This window comes from Sminthopsis crassicaudata, chromosome 4 (genome assembly GCF_048593235.1).
Source record: "Sminthopsis crassicaudata isolate SCR6 chromosome 4, ASM4859323v1, whole genome shotgun sequence".
Classification (NCBI taxonomy): Eukaryota; Metazoa; Chordata; class Mammalia; order Dasyuromorphia; family Dasyuridae; genus Sminthopsis; species Sminthopsis crassicaudata.
The window spans coordinates 478156074-478175922 of record NC_133620.1 but is presented as its reverse complement, the minus strand read 5'-3'; the positions used below and the strand labels follow the sequence as shown (position 1 = coordinate 478175922).

Genomic DNA, 19849 nt, shown 5'->3' with positions numbered 1-19849 from the left:
GGATCCACATACACACTCTAACCTCATTTTCTACTATGTTAGTACTCCTCACCCTGGGACTATGACCAGGACTCCCACCTATTTCTATGTACAGGCAATAGAACAGAATCCTGAATCCTATGACAGCAAAGGACCCTCTATAATCTCCTTCTGACCATTTGTCCAGCCTTCTTACTGTGTGATCCACACCATTCAGGCACCTCCAAGAACTGCTACTGTCTTGTGGATATGGAGGACTGCCCTGGACTGCACTCTACTCTCACCCCAATGAAACAGATTTTCTTGATATTTCTGTATTGTCTTGGGTTGGAAAATCATTTCACTTTCTCATTTTGTTTAGCTCTGTCATTCCACAATTCATTCTGAGGCATTATTTCAAAGTTGTTTAGAGGGGAATTTCAAAGAGCTCAGATAAGAAACTGCCTCTACACCACCATCTCGATTCTATCTCCAATGAAATTTTTCTTTAAAAAGTTAAGTATTGGGGGCAGCTAGGGGGCGCAGTGGATAGAGCACCAGCCCTGAATTCAGGAGGACCCGAGTTCAAATCTGGCCTCAGACACTTAACACTTCCTAGCTGTGTGACCCTGGGTGAGTCACTTAACCCCAGCCTTAAAAAAAAAAAAAAAAAAAAAAAAAAGTATTTCCCTAAAACCAAGACAAGCATTTAGGGATAAACTAGAAGTCTTTTCTGTAAGATCAAGGGTGAAGCAAGGATGTCCATTATCACCAATGCTGTTCAATATTGTACTGGAAATACTTGCCATAGCAATAAGATGAGAAAAACAAATGGAAGGTATAAGCACAGGCAACAAAGAAACACGATTATCACTTTTTTTTTTTTTTTTTTTTTTTTTTTTGCAGGTTTGATGTTTTTTAGTCAAAGCATTTTTTTTGGCAGAGGATAAAGGCAATGCAAGAATTTTTTTAAAAACTGCATATTTATATTGGGTTTTGAAGTTTGTGGATTTGGGGGATTGGGGTGTTTTGTTTTTGTCTATTCAATGGATGATGGGAGGGGGGTGGATGGCTTCCCTAGGCAATTAATTCTGTATACACTTTGTTATTAGTTATTCACACCCCTATTAATCTGGGAGTCCTTGAAAGTTGGTAGTGTCTCTTGCCTCTTTTTGTATCCAGCACTTAGCTCAGTACCTGGCACATAGAAGGTGCTTTTAAAAGCTTGTTGACTAATCAGTTCTGTATACAGCTGCCAAAGCGCAGTCTCCACCTTTGCTAAATAAGCTCCAGTAGCAAAGATCGAAATGCTATAGAAATTTATTATTTGATAAACACAAGGACTGCAGCTTCTGGAATAAGAACTCTCTATTTGACAAAACCTGGAAAACAGTATGACCAAACAGGAGATAAGAGAACATTATGAGACGTAAAAGGGCTAATTTTCATCACATTAAAGAGAGTCTGCACAAACAAAGCCAATGCAATCGGAAAGGAAGCAGAAATCTGGGAAACACGGCCCGTGTTTCTGACAAAGGCCTCCTTTCTCAAACAGACAAATGAGTCAAACTTGGTAGGTACGTCAATGGTAAATGGTCAAAGGATGAAAGCAGGGAGTTCTCAGAGAGAGAAACCAAAGCTCTCCATAGCAACATGAAAAAACGCTCTAAGTCACTATTGGTTAAAGAAGTGTCAGTTACAACAGCCGCGGTATCATCTCCCACCTATCAGAGTGTTAAGATGGCCAAAGAAAAGAAAATGACAAAAAATGGAAATCAAAATCTCATCAACTTATCCAGTTGAAAACTAGGAAAAAATAAAATATTGAGTCGGAGGGAATAAACTCTAGTAGCTCGGACACTTAGGGTCATCTGTTTTCACCAGGATAAAACAAAAACTCCTCAGTCTTCCTTCCTCTCCAACCCCATGAAGTAATAGTTCCCGTCTGCCCAGCGCGGTCAGCTCTGCGGTCCCTCCCGGACAGCCTCCCTCCCGGACAGCCTCCCTCCCGGACAGCCTCCCCCACCCCCACCCCCCGGAATCCCAGGGCTCCTCTCCGCAGGAACCCCGTCCTCCTTCCTCCAGCGCCCCTGCGCCGCCGCCCTCCCAACTGCTACTTCTGGGATGGCAAATCAGGCCAACCCTTCGTCACCGAATGGGCCCGGCCTTCAGCGGGGCCTGGGAGCACCCGCTGCATCAGAGCCATTTCCGGACCCCTGGACTCCCGCGGCCGACGATCTGGGCAACTCTGGCTCCCTGAAATCCAGTTCCCTGCCAGTTCAAGACATCACCTCGTGAAGCTACTGGAACTCTTCGAAACCGGGCTCCCCTGTGCTCATCCACGGCCCACAGGGCTGAGGGCCCGAAAAGGGAAGGGCCCCTAGCGTACAAAGACCGGAGCAGCCCTTCTCGTAGGGGTCGGGGCGCCCCCTGCTGGGCACGGGCTGGCCAGGCCAGCACCGGAAAGTGACGAGGGGGCGGAGCCATAGTATCCCCAGGAACCGGAGGACGGGGCTGCGGCTACACCCAGCGTCAGAAACCTAAGAGGACCGGGGACAGCTCGGGACAGGCCGCGGTGGGGGCGGGACCAGACGAGGTTGCGGGACTGACCCTAAACTGATGGCAATCCTAGGAAAGGGGCGCCTCCGCCTCACGGGCTAAAAGGGGCAAAGACGCACTCCCGAGGGGACGGCCGCCCGGGGGCGCACCACGCACGTGGGGGGCATCCCCGCCCGGAAGACCTCAGGCGAGGCGGGGGAGGTGGAGCCGGAATTAGAACTAGGGAGGATACCTGTCCGGGCCCCGCCCCTCTGGGCCGCCCGGAAGCGGCCGCGGAGCCGCGCCTCCAGTCTCGAGTCCTTCACACGCCGCCGCCCGGGACGTAGTCGGGACCCGGGAGGGCGGGAGGAGGAGGAGGAGGAGAAACGGTCTAGCCCCGCCCCCACTCCTGTACTTCCTCTCCCCTTGTGACACTTCACTTCACTTCCAGGCCTTAGGGTTTGCATCCCAGCCCTAGCTGGCGCCTAATTAGTGCTTATCCCGATTCTAAAAGCAAGTACCCAGAGCGGAGGAGGCTGAGGGTCTACCGGGACCGCCCCACCCCCCGCACTGCAGGCCCCCGTGTGCTCCCAGGGCTCGGACTCTCCCACGTGGGACCCCTCGGTCCGGGCGCTGCAGACTTCCCGCGCCCTCACGGAGCGTACCTGCGGGGCGAGGGCGCGGCCTCCGGACCATCTGCGTGGGGCCGGCGGGAGGTCGAGGGGATGCCGGCCTCCTCAGCTCAGCCCTGCTGATCGGCCTCCGTCCTCGCGCCGGAGAGATGTTCGCTCGCTGCTCTCGCCCCAAGGGGCCCCTCCTGGCTCCCGGGGTTCGCCTTTCCGAAAGGAGACCGCTTCTCGGGCGGGCGCGGGCGCCCCAGGGCCAGCCCCAGGCTTCCCTGGCCTCCGCAGGGGAGGGAAACTTCCCCCCGGCCGCCTCGGAGAGCACTCGGGGAGAAAGCGGGCGGGGGCGAGACCTGGGCTTTTGGCAGGAGAGGTAAGGCTGGGGGGCGGGGATGAGAGACCCGGGAGAGGGCTGGCTCACGGAGACCGAGATGTCCCCGGGCCTGGAGAAGTCAGGAAGGAGGGGAGCGGGAACCAGCCGCTGGATTTAGCAGGAAAGAAATGCCCGTGACTCCTGGAGAGAGAGGGCAAGCTCTCCCCCAGAGGACAGAAAGGGATCACGGGAAGAAGGGCGTAATCATAGCAGATAATTGGGAAACTGGCTCTGGGTGGGTGGGTGGGTGGCTCCGCCAGTAGGTGGATGGATGAATGTGTAGATGGATCAGTGGTGGATGGGCAGGTGGGTGGGTGAATGGATGGATCAGTGGTGGATGGACGGGTGGGTGGGTGAATGGATGGATCAGTGGTGGATGGACGGGTGGGTGGGTCAATGGACGGACGGGTGAGTAGATGGGTGAATCAGTGGTGGATGGACCGGTGGGTGGGTGAATGGATGGACGGACGGGTGGGTGGGTGGGTCAATGGATGGACGGGTAGGTGGGTGAATCAGTGGTGGATGGATGGTCGCCAAGCTCACCCCCCGACTTATTTTAGGTTGGCAGATCAACTGCTGCCCCTCTGGAGACTGAGCTATGAGGAACAACTAAAGGTGGGGGTCTGACTCTCGGGTAAGAACTAAGAGGGCAGTAAAATGTTCTAGGCAGGGGAGAGCAACCCTCTGGGATTCCGAGAAAGAGCCTTTGTTCCCTGACTCAGAAGCCATAGGAGGCCCTGAGCTGACCCTAATGGCCGTGGGCCTGACCCCGGGTCTCTGTGCTCCTTCCGCTGACCTAGCCTCTTCTTTCCTTGATTATTTTGAGGGCTTCCCTTTCTCTGGAATCCCCAGCCTGGGTCCTGGCCTCCCTGCATGGCTTCAGGATGCTCCTTGGGGTGGGGGGCAGCTGAAGAGGAATGGACGTGGGATCTCTTCCACATACCTGCGTAATTTGTGGCCGGCGTAAGGCCCCACTGCAGGAGGGTGATTGCTAGTGCAATCGCTGGGGCAGAGAGGTTTTTCCCAAGCATAGTCTTTTTTTAGACCCCCAGGCTGAGGTTCGCCACTGTTATAACCCAGTGGTCTCTTCCAGTTGCCTCAGTTGGCCCCCCTCTCTGTTCCTCCCCTAGGATGTGGGAGTGACCATGGCCCCTGTCGGGCGGCTCCTTCTCCCAGTGGACGCTCTGCCACAGGACATAATTTTCAGCCCTCCCCTGGTTTTGTCACAGCTCTGGAAGTTCCCCTTCTGGGGAGGAGGCCTGCCATATTTGTCCCTTGCCGGGATGAGCCCCCACACCGCAGCCGGGGGTGAGACCTGGGTGTTAGTTCCCATGTCCCTCTGTCACCACCTCACTCCCTGACATTTCCAGGGATCAGGGCAGCCCCTTGCAGAGGGCAGCCCCAGAGAGAAGGGATCTCAGAGAGGAGGGCCTGTGGAGCAAAGGCCAATGGAGGGAGATGAGGCCCCAGGATCAGGCCAGCTTGGTGGGCGGCCAAAAGCTGCTGGAGGGCCCAGGGAGAGCTCCATGTCTCTGCCTTCTGCAGGTCAAGTTTGAAGTGATAAAGAAGACCTTGGGGCAGTTCCAGGATCGCCTTCACAAGCTGGGGGCCACAGTGACGGAGGCCCAAGGGCTGGATGACCTCCTCCAGCCTTTCATCCCATCAGTAAGTTCCTTCTTTCCACTCTGAGACCCAACTGGTGGCCCCAGGGGGCTGACTTTCTGTGTGGCCCCTCCAGGCCTGTTCCTTGTGGGGCTCTAAAATCCATCCCTTCCTCTCCCAAGAGTAAAGGATAGCCCCTTTTAACCTGCCATACCCCCTCTTCTCCTTCCCTCCCTTCTTCCAGCCTGTCATTGATGGGTACAGAAACAAGTCTGTCTTCTCTGTAAACCAGGGCCCAGATGGCCGCCCAAGGACTGTGGGGTTCTTTCTGAGATCCCCTGGAGGTGAGTCTGGGGGAACAGATGTGCCAGAGATTGGAGGGACAGGGAAGGAGCTGAGGGGCAAGGGACACACCTGTGGAGGCCAGGGAATCCCCTGGCTCTGCTTAACTCAGGCCACTGCCTGAGGGGACATCTGGCCTCCGGCCTCCAACGGCAGTGGCCGCCCTCATTTCAAAGCCCCCGAAAGCTAACGACCTTTGGGACTGGTGGCCCTGCTCCTGAATGGGTCTGCTCCAACCCCAGAAGCCTTTCTTAAGCACCAGGTACTGCTGCTAACTTGAAGAGGACACAGTGGGCACAAACAGCTAAGGAGATGAGGAGGGGCTTCCTGTAGGAGGCGGCCCCCGATCCACCTTCTAGGAAACTCCAGAGGCACAGAGCAAGCAGACCATTCTGGTGCTTGTGCCTTGCTAGCTCCAGCACAGGAGCCATTGGCTGCTGGGCCTAGCGGAAGTTTTGTGGCGTCTGAAACCTAGCAGAGTCCCTTTCCCTGAAACCTCCCCCAGCAAGTGGGCTGGTGGGTCTAATCCTGCCTCAATGCACACCCCACCCACAGCTGGCGATTCTGCCCGGGGACCAGACAGAACCAGGAGAATCCGCTGTGGACAAAGTCCCCCTGAGGCTTCTCTAACCAGCCCTCTCCCCAGCCCCGCAGCTTCTCTCCAGTGGGGAACACTCAAGGCCTGCCCTCCCCTCAGGCCTGAACATGTCCCTCACCCCAATTGGGACTGACCAGGGCCAGGGACTGTTCCATTAAATCGAGCGCGCTCCCGGGGCCCCCCAGGGCCTTACCTGCAACTGGTTGGAACCTTCCTGCCCCGGTGGGCTTAGGACCACTGGAGCCTGCTTCTAGGAGGCCAAATAATTCCTCACCCTTCCTTAGGGAAGAGGATGTTCTGTGTACCGGCTGACCAGCTGAGAGCTCTTCCCTCCAAGCACCTCCAGGTGGCCCAGGTAAGAAGGGTCCAGGGAGCCACAGAGTGGCCAGGCCCTCTGCCTCCGGGCCATCCGACTCCCTTGTGACAAAGCTTGGGTCAGCAGAGCCCACGACTTCTTGGTGGACATGCCCCCTTGGTGCCCAAGATGCACTAAATGTGGGCAGAGATGCTGGCCTTCGGGTACTTGGAGGGGGAGATTGGTAGAGGCCCTACAGAAACCACAGGAGGAAGTTTCCCTCCATTCGCTGTTTCCCAGCCTTGGCAGGAGGAGGTGGGCATTGCCAGACATGCCAGTGAGTGGGTCTGTTACAGAACTGTTGATGGGGATCCAAGGCTGGGCTTGAACCCAGGCCTTCCTGGCTCTCCAGAGGGAGTTGCTGCACAGACTCCACCTAAAGTCAAACTAAAACAGGCACGTAAATCTGGCAGGGGCTGTGGGCCTCAGCTTTCTTTCGTAATACGGGGGGGCCTTGTTTTCCTCTGGTTTCCTAGTGCTACGAGGCATTTCTGCGTCAGGCTCCCCCTGAGCCCAGCCTGGACGCTCACCAGCTTGGGCCCTGGCGCCGGCTCAGAGTGCGGACCAGCCGCCAAGGCCACACGATGGCCATCCTCACTTTCCACGCCCAGGGACTGAGCCAGGTAAGACCATCAAGCAGTCCATCCCGGCCCCCAGTCTGGCGGTCAGCCCGGTGGTCTCCTGTCCAGGGGGCAGGCCGGGCCATCTCTCCACAGCTGCTCGTTTTGGATCTGGGCAGGAGGCCATCTGTGCGCAGAAGGAAAGAGCCAAGGAGTTCTTCATGTCGGGGCAGGGGTCTGTGTGTGAGCTGACCTCCCTTTACCTGAAAGAGAGGTGAGTCCAGCAGGGTCCAGGACGTGGGCCGTTCCCGGGGCCCCTGAAGATGCCCTCCTCATGGGCTGCCCTGTCTCCATCCCCAGGGTCACGCCCAGCTGCTACGAGCTCCTGGCAGGGGAAGCCCACATGTTTGAGGATGTCCTCGACTTGAAACTTCGAATCTCTCCAGGGGCCTTTTTCCCCCTGAACACCGGTGCCACGGAGGCCCTCCTCCAGGTGGTGGCAGAGTTGGGCGGGGTGGACCGGAGCACCCTTGTCCTTGACCTTAGCCATGGCACAGGTCGGTGGTCACTCACCCTGTGGGCAGCAGGAGGGGGAAGGAGGCCAGTGGCCTCCCTCCCTGATCCTCGGACTCTCCTGTGTACAGGGGCCACGGGCCTCTCCCTGGCGCGGCGGGCAGCCCAGGTGCTCAGCGTGCGGCCGGCAGGGCCGGCCCTGGAGGATGCCTGGTGGAGCGCGGCCTTCCATGGTACAGCACCAGGATCTCCCCCGTTTGGGCAGGCCGGAGGCGGAGGAGCCAACGGCCACCAGAACCCCAGGCATCCCACCCACTTGCAGGCTCAGGTTTCAGAGGGTCCCCGAAGGGTACAGCCGTGCAGATTTGCTCCCGCCTCTGGCCAGGATTGAGAATTTCTTTTTCTTCTATGCATGTGAGGAGGGGGAGGGGGAGGGTCTGTGGGCCAAGCCCCCCCTGGGCACCTCTAGGGCCCCCCGGGGTCAAGCAGGGGGATCCAAGGAGGGCGAGGGAGCCGCTGCCCTCAGGGCCCGGCCTTCCTCCTGCAGAGATCACCAACTGGCAGTGCCGGCGGCAGGGGCTGGAGAAGGCCGTGGCCCGCCTCAGGAAGGCTCAGGAGGCCGGCCAGGCGCTGCTGGCGCTGCTGGCCCCGGCGGACTCCGGCCTGCGTAAGTGGGGACCCCGGGCGCCTCCCCCAGGTTCCTCCGGGCCGGCCCCGCACTGAGCTTCACCCCGTTACTGCCCTCAGCTCCCCCGGTCATCGGCGCCCTCCGAGGCTGCCCGGCCATCCAGAAGCTGGTGTTCGTGTCCGGCCGGCCCCACGGGGAAGACATGGAGACGCTGGTGCGGTGAGTGAGGGGGCCGGGCTCGGGAGGGGCCGGGGTCTCCGGGCTGACGGGGCGCTCCCGTGTCCGCAGGCTCTGCAGCCCCGGAACCTGCAGCCAGGACCTGGGAGGAGAGCCTTTCAGGCTGAGCCGCGCCGTGCCCGTGGACGCGGCCCCCCACACGCTGTCCGCGCAGCTGGTCCTGGCCTTCACCCGCTGACCGGGGGCGCCGGGCCCCCAGTAAAGAGATGTGGACGCAGCGCTTCTCCTGGCGTGAAACCGGCCGGGGGAGGGGGGGGAGTGAAAGGGGGAGGGGAGACTGAGAGGGGGAGGGGGAGCCCCGGCCCCCAATAAAGAGTTGTGGACGCAGCGCTTCTCCTGGCGTGATGGGGGGGGAGTGAAAGGAGGAGGGGAGGGGGGAGCCCCGGGCCCCTAATAAAGAGATGTGGACGCAGCGCTTCTCCTGGCGTGAAACCGGCCGGGGGAGGGGGGGAGTGAGAGGGGGAGGGGAGACTGAGAGGGAGAGGGGAGACTGAGAGGGGGAGGGGGGAGTGAGAGGGGGAGGGGGGAGCCCCGGGCCCCCAATAAAGAGTTGTGGACGCAGCACTTCTCCTGGCGTGAAACCGGCCGGGGGAGGGGGGGAGTGAGAGGGGGAGGGGAGACTGAGAGGAGGAGGGGGGAGTGAGAGGGGGAGGGGGGAGCCCCGGGCCCCCAATAAAGAATTGTGGACGCAGCGCTTCTCCTGGCGTGAAACCGGCCGGGGGAGGGGGGGAGTGAAAGGAGGAGGGGAGACTGAGAGGGGGAGGGGGAGCCCCGGCCCCCAATAAAGAGTTGTGGACGCAGCGCTTCTCCTGGCGTGATGGGGGGGGAGTGAAAGGAGGAGGGGAGGGGGGAGCCCCGGGCCCCTAATAAAGAGTTGTGGACGCAGCGCTTCTCCTGGCGTGAAACCGGCCGGGGGAGGGGGGGAGTGAGAGGGGGAGGGGAGACTGAGAGGGAGAGGGGAGACTGAGAGGGGGAGGGAGGAGTGAGAGGGGGAGGGGGGAGCCCCGGGCCCCCAATAAAGAGTTGTGGACGCAGCACTTCTCCTGGCGTGAAACCGGCCGGGGGAGGGGGGGAGTGAGAGGGGGAGGGGAGACTGAGAGGGAGAGGGGAGACTGAGAGGAGGAGGGGGGAGCCCCAGACCCCCAATAAAGAGTTGCGGACCCAGCGCTTCTCCTGGCGTGATGGGGGGGAGTGAAAGGAGGAGGGGAGGGGAGCCCCGGGCCCCCAATAAAGAGATGTGGATGCAGCGCTTCTCCTGGTGTGATACCGGGCCGGGGGGAAGGGGGGGGAGTGAAAGGAGGAGGGGTGAGAGGGGGAGGGGGGAGCCCCGGGCCCCTAATAAAGAGTTGTGGACGCAGCACTTCTCCTGGCGTGAAACCAGCCGGGGGAGGGGGGGGGGAGTGGAAGGAGGGGGGAGCCCTGGGCTCCAGGTGCTGCTTCCGAGGGCGGGGCCACGGGCTGACTCTGACTTGGCCCAGCTGACGAGGGCTGGGGGTCCGAAGATGGGGAGGGGCGGGGCTTCAGTCTCTCTGGAAAGCATTACCAGCCCTGCTCCCCATTTTACAGAGGAGGAAACTGAGGCACAAGGGTTGGGGGATGCAGAGGACCACGCAGCCCTCCTTCCTTTCCCTCCAGGTGCTCTGCCCACTTTCTCTTCTCGGCTGAGGAGGGGTCGGCCCCGCCCCTTCCCCTTCTTCCCGCCACGCCCCCGAGAGCGGCCCGGAAGTGCGCTGTCCCTCCTCCCACTGCCGCTCCGCCTCCCCGCCCCGGACGGGTTCCGAACCACTGAGACGAAAGGTTCCTGGATATCCTAGAGCGACCCCAGAAAAACACTCGGTGCGGCGGCTTCTAGCACGCTCACGCGACCTCCGCGCCCGGTCCTGAACCACCGAGACGCAGAGGCCTCCGGCTACCTAGAGCGGCCCCGGAAGCGCGCTTGTCAGGGAAGGGGGCGGGGGGGGGGGTGCGGAGTAGCGGCTCTGACCCACGAGCGAACGGGACGTTTCCTGTCTGTCCCCCCTGTTGGGTGCACGTGGTTCGTGGGCGCACGTCCCGAGTGGACCCAGCGGCGGCCGTGAGTTCAAGCCCCGGGGCGGATCCGCGGGCGATGCCCCTCGGCCCCCATGGCTGTCGGGAGCTGTCCAGTGGCGCCTCCTCCCGCGGGGGTCTCCTCCGCCCCCAGGGGGCCCCTAGGGCTGTCCACGCTTGAGGGGGACCTGTGGGGGGAGGGGCTTCAGTGAGACCGCTTCCCGTGGGGCTTCCCCCTTCTCGTGAATGTGCCGTCCGTCCTCCTCGTGCGTGGGGTCCCGGTGAGAAGCCCCTCCACCTGATCGTTCCCGGGTGGGGGGGTCAGTGGTGCCTCCTCCCGTGGGGTCTCCCGTCTCCGCGTGGAGCCCTCTTCTGCACGAGTCTCCGGCGCCCTTCCCTCTCGTGTCCGTGTCTCTCCCCAGAGACCCCACATCCGGAGGAGGAGCGTCGGGATGGCGGCCACGGGGGCCTCCCGACCCCCACAGGTGAGAGCCCTGCCCCTCGGAGGTCATCGCGGGGGAGGGGAAAGAAGAGCCCCGGGGCAGCTGTCACTTTTGGGGTGTCTCTGGATCGGCCTGCTCGAGGAACCCTGCCCCGTCTCTTCCCTGCGCCCCCTCTTCTTTTCTCCTGTCCCTCCATCCCCCCCTTCTCCCTCTCCCCCGCATCCCCCTCCACCCCCCCTCCTCCCTATCCCCCTCCACCCCCCCTCCTCCTTATCCCCCTCCACCCCCCCCTCCCTCTCCCCCGCATCCCCCTCCACCCCCCCTCCTCCCTCTCCCCCGCATCCCCCTCCTCCCTCTCCCCCGCATCCCCCTCCATCCCCCCTCCTCCCTCTCCCCCGCATCCCCCTCCTCCCTCTCCCCCGCATCCCCCTCCACCCCCCTCCTCCCTCTCCCCTGCATCCCCCTCCATCCCCCCTCCTCCCTCTCCCCCACACCCCCCTCCACCCCCCTCCTCCCTCTCCCCTGCATCCCCCTCCATCCCCCCTCCTCCCTCTCCCCCACACCCCCCTCCACCCCCCCTCCTCCCTCTCCCCCGCATCCCCCTCCACCCCCCCTCCTCCCTCTCCCCCACATCCCCCTCCACCCCCCCTCCTCCCTCTCCCCTGCATCCCCCTCCATCCCCCCTCCTCCCTCTCCCCCACATCCCCCCACATCCCCCTCCACCCCCCCTCCTCCCTCTCCCCCGCATCCCCCTCCATCCCCCCTCCTCCCTCTCCCCCACATCCCCCTCCATCCCCCTCCATCCCCCCTCCTCCCTCTCCCCTGCATCCCCCTCCATCCTCCCTCTCCCCCGCATCCCCCTCCACCCCCCTCCTCCCTCTCCCCCGAATCCCCCTCCACCCCCCTCCTCCCTCTCCCCCACATCCCCCTCCACCCCCCCTCCTCCCTCTCCCCCGCATCCCCCTCCACCCCCCCTCCTCCCTCTCCCCCGCATCCCCCCTCCATCCCCCCTCCTCCCTCTCCCCCACATCCCCCTCCATCCCCCTCCATCCCCCCTCCTCCCTCTCCCCTGCATCCCCCTCCATCCTCCCTCTCCCCCGCATCCCCCTCCACCCCCCTCCTCCCTCTCCCCCGAATCCCCCTCCACCCCCCTCCTCCCTCTCCCCCACATCCCCCTCCACCCCCCCTCCTCCCTCTCCCCCGCATCCCCCTCCACCCCCCTCCTCCCTCTCCCCCGAATCCCCCTCCACCCCCCTCCTCCCTCTCCCCCACATCCCCCTCCACCCCCCCTCCTCCCTCTCCCCCGCATCCCCCTCCATCCCCCCTCCTCCCTCTCCCCCTACATCCCCCTCCACCCCCCCTTCTCCCTCTCCATCCCCGTCCCGAGTTTCTGCCCGGATGCGATCTGTCCACAGGCCTGGGCTCCGACCCCGAAGTTGCTGACCCTGATGGAGCAGCCTGCCCCAAGGACCCTCCTCCTTCCCGCTGTGAAGGTGGAGCCAGAAGGGGGGGCCCAGGATCTGCTGCCCAGGAGAGAGAGAGGTGAGGGGCCGGCCAGCAGGGCCGCAGCGTTCCCATAATTCAGGAAAACCAGGCCTTGGAGCTCCCAGCTGTAAGCAGAGCCCATTGGGTCGGCCCTAGCTTTTGGTCAGGACCCATGACGATGGCCCAGTGACGCCTGCCCTGCCTCTACTGACAAGAGAAGAAGAAATCAAGGGTCCCAGAGAGGAGGACACTTGTCTTTAAGGCGGGGCTACAAGACTTCATGCTCAGGTTTAACAGAAAGTCAGCGTTTTCTTCTCATTTCTTTTAAGACGTAAAATTTTTTAAAGTTTTTTTTTTTTTAAATATTTCTTCCCTTTAAAAAAAGGAGTTTCTTGACTTCACCAGACCGATAAAAACACCTAAAATAGTTATGCACAAGGGAGAATAGCAGGGTCTAACATTGGCCAAGTAAATACGGGAAATAACCTTCACTTTTTTTGAGATACCATTTTTGGGGTTTTTAAAATTACTATACGTATTTTTTTTAAATGTTTTTCTGTCCTTTACTATCCCTTCCATCCTCCATTTCCACACCCCAACACACACATACTTGAGCAAATAAAAAAGAGCCCCCAAATACTGCCCTTGGTAGGTAGCTGCATAGACATTAGCCATTTCTGCCATTCTGTGTGGTCTTTTATTGTCCTATTAGTTGTCTATGGATTCTTTTAAGAAACGTCAAATACTTTGTTCCTAGTTGGCCGCTCCCCTTCTTCCCCTACAAAGGTATTGTCATTCAGTGAGCATTGCTTGGCTCACGAGTAAGTTTTTCCATGGCACGTCATGAGATGTCACCAGTTTTGTTCTTTGGGGATTGCTTCTATCCTATGTTTGGTTAAGAATTCATCACCTCCCTCCTGGGCTGTGAATAGGGTTTTGTGTCCCATGACCAATTTTTAATTGATATCAAAAGATGGTTTAAGATAGTAGTCTAAACTTAATTTAATTAATTAATAAATTAATTTTCTGCCAGTGTTTACACTGTTTTTAGTTGTGTTTTGTTTTTTTTTTTTAATTTTGTATTTTTTTCTGAATCTCTTTTCTCTTGATGGGGAGTGGTCCAAATGTTGGAAAACCTAAGTTCCTGTCTGGCTTCAGATCCTTTATCCTAGCTACTGAACAAGTCACCTAGTCTCTCTCAACCTTGGTTTCCCCATCTGTAAAAAATGTTGTAAAGATCAAGTGAGAAAATGTACATAAAGCCCTAAATAAGAGCTAGCCATTCAAAGGTAGCAGCATTAACAGTAGTAGTATAGTTGTAGTAGTAGGGATAGGAATAGGAATAGGAATAGAAATAGTAGTAGTCTATTCCATGGATGCTTTTCTATTTGTTAACCACTGCTACATGGGTGGGATGATTGCTTATAATCTAAAAGTGCTGTTTATTGCCGCTTCATTCTTACCTTCCTTCATTATTTCCCCAGATTCTGAAGATATTTTCTTTTAACAAAAAGAATGTTAACTATTTTTTTCTCACTTTGTAAAGAGTTCCTTTGGAAGATTTTTTGATACAACACTAAATTAACATATTAAATTCAATAGTAGTGTTGTCACATCCATGATTAGCACTGCCCTGCCATGAGCACTGAATTTTTTTCCAGCTATTGGGATTGTGTTTTATTTCACAACCTCTTTGTAATTATATTCATCAATATTGAATGCATTTTAGCTCGAGTTTTTTAGTAGGTCTTTTGAGTGGAATGTCCCTTTTTATTATTAAATTGGACTTTAATAGAAAAGTTGTTTATTTTTGTGAGTTTATTTCATAGTCTAAAATTGTACCAAAACGCTTGTTTCTGTTAGTTTTTCTACTGATAACCTACAATTTTAAAGTCATTTCAGATAAGAGTAGTTTGTATTTTTACCAATTTATAGACTTTGGATTGTTTTATTTATCATTTTTATCACCAATATTTCTAGAACTATTTCCAGTCTTGGAGGTAGGGGACTATCCCTCCTTTATTATTATGTTTAATAAGAAAACTTTTAGACTTTCTTTACTGCATAAATTATAGCTTGTGGTTTGAATGTTTTTATTCTTAACGATTATAATAATTGTCTTCCTAATGGTGAACCATCCTTACATTCCAGGTATATATCCAGTTTGATAATAGAAAATTATTTTTTTTTTAATTAGTAAATTGCTATAATCCTTTAGCTAAGATTTCATTTAATTTCTTTTTAAAAACTCTTAATAATATTGGCTATAATTCTCTTTCTTTGCTTTATCCTTTGCTAGTTTAGGTAGTAGAACTATATTTTCCTTATCAAGTAAGGTTGGTAGAGTGTTTTCTCAACTTCTGAGAATAATTTGAGTAAAACAATTAAAATTATTTAAAATCTGGTTGTGTTTTCCAGTCCATCTGAACAAAGAGTTTCGGTAATCCTTTTACAATTAGTTCTCTTTCCCTTCCTATAATTGGCATATTTGACACATTCAGAGAAACCTGTGATTCTTAAATTGCCTTTGCGTATTGTCTTCAATTGGTTTTTATAGAGATATTGCTTTTTAAAATGTGTACCTTTGAAATATGATCCAAGAGTCCTGAGGTCTGAAAACAGCTCCTGCCACCCAACTACTACTAGAGATGATGGACTTAAAATCTAAAGTGAAGAATGCTGTTTTGGACAAATTATGAGTGAATTTGTCCAAATTCCTGTGGGAATTTCTGGATTGTGTGTGTTTGTTATTTTATTTTTTTGTTTGTTTTCTGATTGTTTTATGGGGGCAGGGGCAGCTGAAAAGAACAGAAGGAAGAAGATATATAAATGGGACAGCTTTAAAAACTATATCGTGAATTATAAACCTAAAAGGAAAAGTATGTAATAGATTCATAGTTTCATTTATATTCTTTCTTGCTATATAAATGGAAATATTAATTTTATTTGTGTTATGTTCAGAAAGATGGCTTCCAAATTCCTTTCCAGGAATTCTGTGATTTTCCAGGTTCTGTGGCCATTTAGTGTTGGTAGGCAAAGGGCTTCGTCACATAAGAAAGATCTAGAATCCAGATTAAGAATATGGATTCCTTTACTTATCGGTCCATAGTATAGGACTATATTCTGAACCATGCTCACATTTGCCTGTGATGAGTATTTTTGGCCCTTCTTTCACTTTTCATCTCCCAAAGCAGCTGGTATCTGCATTATTTTTCATTCTCATTTTCTGTTTTGTTTTTCTCTTAGATGGTGAGGACAAAACAGGGAATGGTGCAACAGCAGTGAAGCATGAAATAGTAGACAGCAGTGATCGGATTTTTCAAGTAGAAGAAAAAACAGACATGTTTAATGAATATGGAAACTCTTTTAGCCCAAATGAAGAGACAACTTTGAAGCAGAGAATCCTTGATCATAACAGTCCACTTTTCCTCCACACAGAGGAAAAACCAAGCCTGTTTAATGAATATGAAGACTTTTTCAGCAGCCAGAATCCAGACTTAGTTAGATTTAATGTATTTCCAAGTAATGAGGTACCATACAACTGTCAGAAGTGTGGAGAACACTTTGTTACCATGTCTCACCTCACTCAACACCAGAGCATTCACAGTGGACCAGGGCGCTATGTATGTTATGAGTGTGGGAAAAGATTTACCCGAAGCTATCATCTCATCAGACATCAGGTTATTCATACTGGAGAAAGACCCTTTTCATGTAATGAGTGTGGGAAGGCTTTCAAGAGAAAATCAACTCTCACAGAGCACCAGAGAATTCACACTGGTGAGAAACCTTATAGATGTAATAAATGTGGGAGATCCTTCAGTCAAAGCAAAGACCTCTTAGAGCATCAGAAAATGCACACTGTTGAAAAACCTTACAAATGTGATGATTGTGAGAAGGCGTTTAGTACTAGTTCAAGTCTCCTTCAGCATCAACTCATCCACACGGGAGAAAAACCCTACAAATGTGGTGAATGTGAGAAAGCCTTCAGAAATAGCTCAAGCCTCCTTCGACATCAGTTCATCCACACAGGAGAAGAGCTCTACAAATGTGATGAATGTGGAAAGACTTTGAGTAATCGTTCAAGTCTTTTCCAGCATCTAAAAATTCATTCTGGAGAGAAACCCTATCATTGTAATGAATGTGGGAAAGGCTTTATTCGCAACTCATATCTCATTGAACATAAGAGAATTCATACAGGGGAGAAACCCTATGCATGTAAGGAGTGTGGAAAGACCTTCCGACGTTCTTGGTACCTCACAGAACATCAGAGAAGCCATGCCCCAGAGAGAGCATATAGATGCACTGAGTGTGGGAAAGCCTTCAGAGATAGTTCATGTCACTTCCATCATCAAAAACTCCACACAGGAGAAAAACCCTTTGGCTGCAGTGAGTGTGGTATGGCTTTTGGGCGCAAGTCACGGCTTCTGGACCATCAGAGAATCCACACTGGAGAAAAACCCTATGAATGTGAAAAATGTATGAAGAGTTTTAGCCATCGTTCACAACTTCTTGAACATATGAGAACTCATACTGGAGAGAAGCCTTATGAGTGTAATAAATGTGGGAAATCATTTACCAGGAATTCTGGCTTTATACGTCATCAGAAAATTCACACTGGGGAAAGGCCCTATGAATGTAATCAATGTGGCAAATGTTTTAGCAATAGTTCATTTCTTATTGAGCATGAAAGAATTCATACCACAGAGAAACCTTACAAGTGTGATGAATGCGGGAAAGCCTTCTGTAAAAAATCATACCTCACTGGACATCAGATCACTCACACCAAAGAGAAACCTTTTGAATGTAATGAATGTGGGAAATCCTACAATCGGCGTTTCCGTCTTATTGAGCACCAGAGAATTCACACTGGAGAGAAACCCTATGAATGTGCTGAATGTGGACGATCATTTAGTCGAAGTGCACTTCTTATTGGACATCAGATAATTCACACCAAAGAGAAGCCCTATATATGTAATCAATGTGGAAAAGCTTTTAGTCTGAGAAAACATCTTGTTCAACATCAGAGTATCCATAATGATGAGAAACCACATAAATGCAATGAATGTGGCAAAGCCTTTAGGCACAAATCGACATTTCGTGACCATCAGAAAGTTCACACTGGTGATAAACCCTGTAAATGTAATGAATGTGGGAAGTCCTTTAATCGGACCTTTCATCTTATTGAACACCAACGGACTCATACTAAGGAGAAACCCTATGAATGTAATGAGTGTGGGAAGTGTTTCAGCCGAAGCTCAGTCTTTACCCAGCACCAAAAAATTCATAGTGAAGATCATAAACCCTTTGAATGTAGCGAGTGTGGGAAATCTTTCACTCGAAATTCAATCTTTATTAAACACCAGAAAATTCACACGAAAGAGAATAAACCCAATGAATGTGGGCAATCCTTCAGTCAAAACTCAGTCTGTATTCAACAGCAGGAAATGCATGCTAAAGAGAATCTAGATTAATGAAGAGGTTTTTGTAGGAATGTCACAGCTATTTCAGTGTTGGATATTACACTTGGGGAGAGGTGGTAATGGTGAGGAAAACTTTGTCAGATCTCAAGCTTTATTTGGTACCAGTGGGTTTACTAGGACACAAACTAGGGGTTCTGATGGATGGAAATTTAAATTATAATTAAACTTATCAAAGACTGTCTTTTAAAGAGTGCTCTATCTTTAGAGATCAGTTCTTTAGAATAAAAAACACAGGGAATTTCCATAGGATTGATTGCAGTATGAGGAAGTATACTGAAAGCATCAACAAACTGTGACCAAGCCATCCCTTTTGAGGAGTTCATCCCATTATCTGTATGCCAAGTGAGCTACCAGTCAGTAATATAAATGATGTTAACTCAGAGTCGTAGAAACAAGGTTATCCTATGTTACCAACTCAGCAAAAGCTTAAATGCTGAGGATACTACCCATGACCTTTAAAAAAAAAAAAAAAAAAAAAAAAAAGCTTCATTGTTGCCTTTTGTTTTTTTTTTTCACCCCCGTATAAAGCTAGATCCTCCTCCCCTGCTTTCCCCATTATAGAATCCTTCATTATAGCAAAGTCAAAAAATTAGGTTTATAAAATGACAACACCTGATCATTGAGGCATTATTCTATACCCATTGTCACCTTCCACCTCCTTCCAAAGAGGAAGGATTCCTACTCTTTTTGTCAGGATCAAGCTCATTGTTGTTCAGCTGCCCCTTAAACCTGTTCTATCTTTTCATCATCATTCTGCGTATCTATCTGCCTGGTTCTGCTTTCTGCTTCTGCACAATTTTATGCAGGACAAAATAAGCTGGATTTGTAATTAAGGGACCTGAGCCTAAATTCTCTTTTGCTCCTAGTGTGAAGATATCACTAGCCTCCCTCATCTGCAAAATGACACTGAAATATATAGCCTCAAGGGTCCTTTCTGGCTCTTTATCTGTTGTCTTAAATCTTTGTGTTTCTCTGAATGGATTTTTTTATTTTTCTCCTACAGTCTGTTACTGATCCCCTTAGACAAATGCTCAGTACTGGGATCAGAGGATGTGGTTGGGTGACTTTTCTCCCGTACTTTCTAGCCAGTTGTCAAGAGCTTAAGTTTTCTGCCTCTCTCTAGCCTGTTTTCCCTGCTCAGCTTTATCTATTGAATGTGTTTGAGGTAAAGTGTAAGTGTGAGATGTTTAAATGGTCTCTCACTGTTAGTGGTGATTTGGCTATTTCCATTTCTTGTGATTATTTTGTCATTAAGTATTTACCTCTTTGGGCTTAGACATGTGTCAGTTGCCCTTGGATATTAGATCTTCCCCATTCTACCATATCTTATGACTAAATTTTTGATTTGTTTAAAAGTGTTCTCATCTTAATCATCAAAATTGTCTAATTTGTCTCATGGACTCTCAGTTTTTATGGTTGTTTTTATTTCCTTTTCTAGAGATAATGTAAGATGATGACCTAATCATAACTTCTGTCAACAAAGAGTTCTTACATAATAGTTTGCATTGACTAACCCCTATAACTTTGATACTGAGAGCAGATATTACATAATATAAATTTGAGAAGAGAAACATCAGGATAGTTTTGCAGGAAAGCCTAATTACTTTCCTGCTCCTCAACCAAAAATAGAGTGATTGAACTAAAAAATGCACATTGAATGAAAAATCCTACCCTTTATAAGATGGGATCTTAGGATATTGCTCCCAATACAGTTCTCAAATATCAAAACGTTAAGCCAGAGCCCCATTTGGTTATTTCTAACACTTTTAAACATTACACAGTGCTATGATAGACTTTTAATTCTTGTCTTAGGCAAAGGAGTTGAATTAAACTGCAAGTTACTATTATAAATTAAATGAAGACTGCTGTAGATACAGGCAGTTTTTGTGAGAGGTCGACAAAGGAGCTCTAAAAATCCTTTTGCTATAGTGAAGACTTGTAAGAAACACTAAAGAAGAAGAATGTGAGCAAAAAGCCCCTTGTTCAGAGCAATTAAGAATTAAAGAGAAAATGGAATCAGGAATGCCCAAGCAAAAGAGTTCTCTGATACTATGGACATCAAACTTTGTGAGACTGTTTTTGTTAT

The 19849-nt window shown here is 52.2% G+C and overlaps 2 protein-coding genes across 9 annotated transcripts; both read left to right on the top strand.

Moving 5' to 3' along the window:
* Positions 1-2196: 2196 nt before the first annotated feature.
* Positions 2197-8651, top strand: LOC141540472 (tRNA (uracil-5-)-methyltransferase homolog B-like). 5 transcript variants are annotated; one of them, XM_074264575.1, is made up of 13 exons: positions 2207-3492; positions 4053-4107; positions 5038-5157; positions 5339-5438; positions 6319-6389; positions 6866-7012; positions 7129-7223; positions 7310-7506; positions 7594-7695; positions 7785-7876; positions 8010-8129; positions 8210-8304; positions 8379-8651. In XM_074264575.1, exons 1-13 carry the CDS (start codon positions 3278-3280, stop codon positions 8503-8505), a joined length of 1536 nt encoding a protein of 511 aa, XP_074120676.1. In that variant the 5' UTR covers positions 2207-3277; the 3' UTR covers positions 8506-8651. The 5 variants fall into 5 exon arrangements, with proteins under 5 accessions (XP_074120677.1, XP_074120676.1, XP_074120675.1 ...); XM_074264577.1 differs by having other exon boundaries at positions 2211-3492; positions 8210-8309; XM_074264574.1 differs by having other exon boundaries at positions 7785-8129; positions 8210-8309.
* Positions 8652-9947: 1296 nt separating this feature from the next.
* On the top strand, positions 9948-17944 carry LOC141540471 (uncharacterized). 4 transcript variants are annotated; one of them, XM_074264569.1, is made up of 4 exons: positions 9948-10401; positions 10778-10840; positions 12214-12340; positions 15530-17944. In XM_074264569.1, exons 2-4 carry the CDS (start codon positions 10808-10810, stop codon positions 17752-17754), a joined length of 2385 nt encoding a protein of 794 aa, XP_074120670.1. In that variant the 5' UTR covers positions 9948-10401; positions 10778-10807; the 3' UTR covers positions 17755-17944. The 4 variants fall into 4 exon arrangements, with proteins under 4 accessions (XP_074120670.1, XP_074120672.1, XP_074120673.1 ...); XM_074264571.1 differs by lacking the exon at positions 10778-10840 and having other exon boundaries at positions 9950-10401; XM_074264572.1 differs by lacking the exon at positions 12214-12340 and having other exon boundaries at positions 9953-10840.
* The last annotated feature ends 1905 nt before the right edge of the window (positions 17945-19849 follow it).

Bases quoted from the DNA above. Each gene is read 5' to 3' on its own strand.
- LOC141540472 (XM_074264574.1), top strand. From the start codon at position 3,278: ATGTTCGCTCGCTGCTCTCGCCCCAAGGGGCCCCTCCTGGCTCCCGGG. The intron at 4,108-5,037 runs GTGGGGGTCTGA...TGCCTTCTGCAG, and splicing joins GCTATGAGGAACAACTAAAG to GTCAAGTTTGAAGTGATAAA. The intron at 7,507-7,593 runs GTCGGTGGTCAC...TCCTGTGTACAG, and splicing joins TGACCTTAGCCATGGCACAG to GGGCCACGGGCCTCTCCCTG.
- LOC141540471 (XM_074264569.1), top strand. From the start codon at position 10,808: ATGGCGGCCACGGGGGCCTCCCGACCCCCACAG. The intron at 10,841-12,213 runs GTGAGAGCCCTG...ATCTGTCCACAG, and splicing joins GGGCCTCCCGACCCCCACAG to GCCTGGGCTCCGACCCCGAA. The intron at 12,341-15,529 runs GTGAGGGGCCGG...TTTTTCTCTTAG, and splicing joins GCTGCCCAGGAGAGAGAGAG to ATGGTGAGGACAAAACAGGG.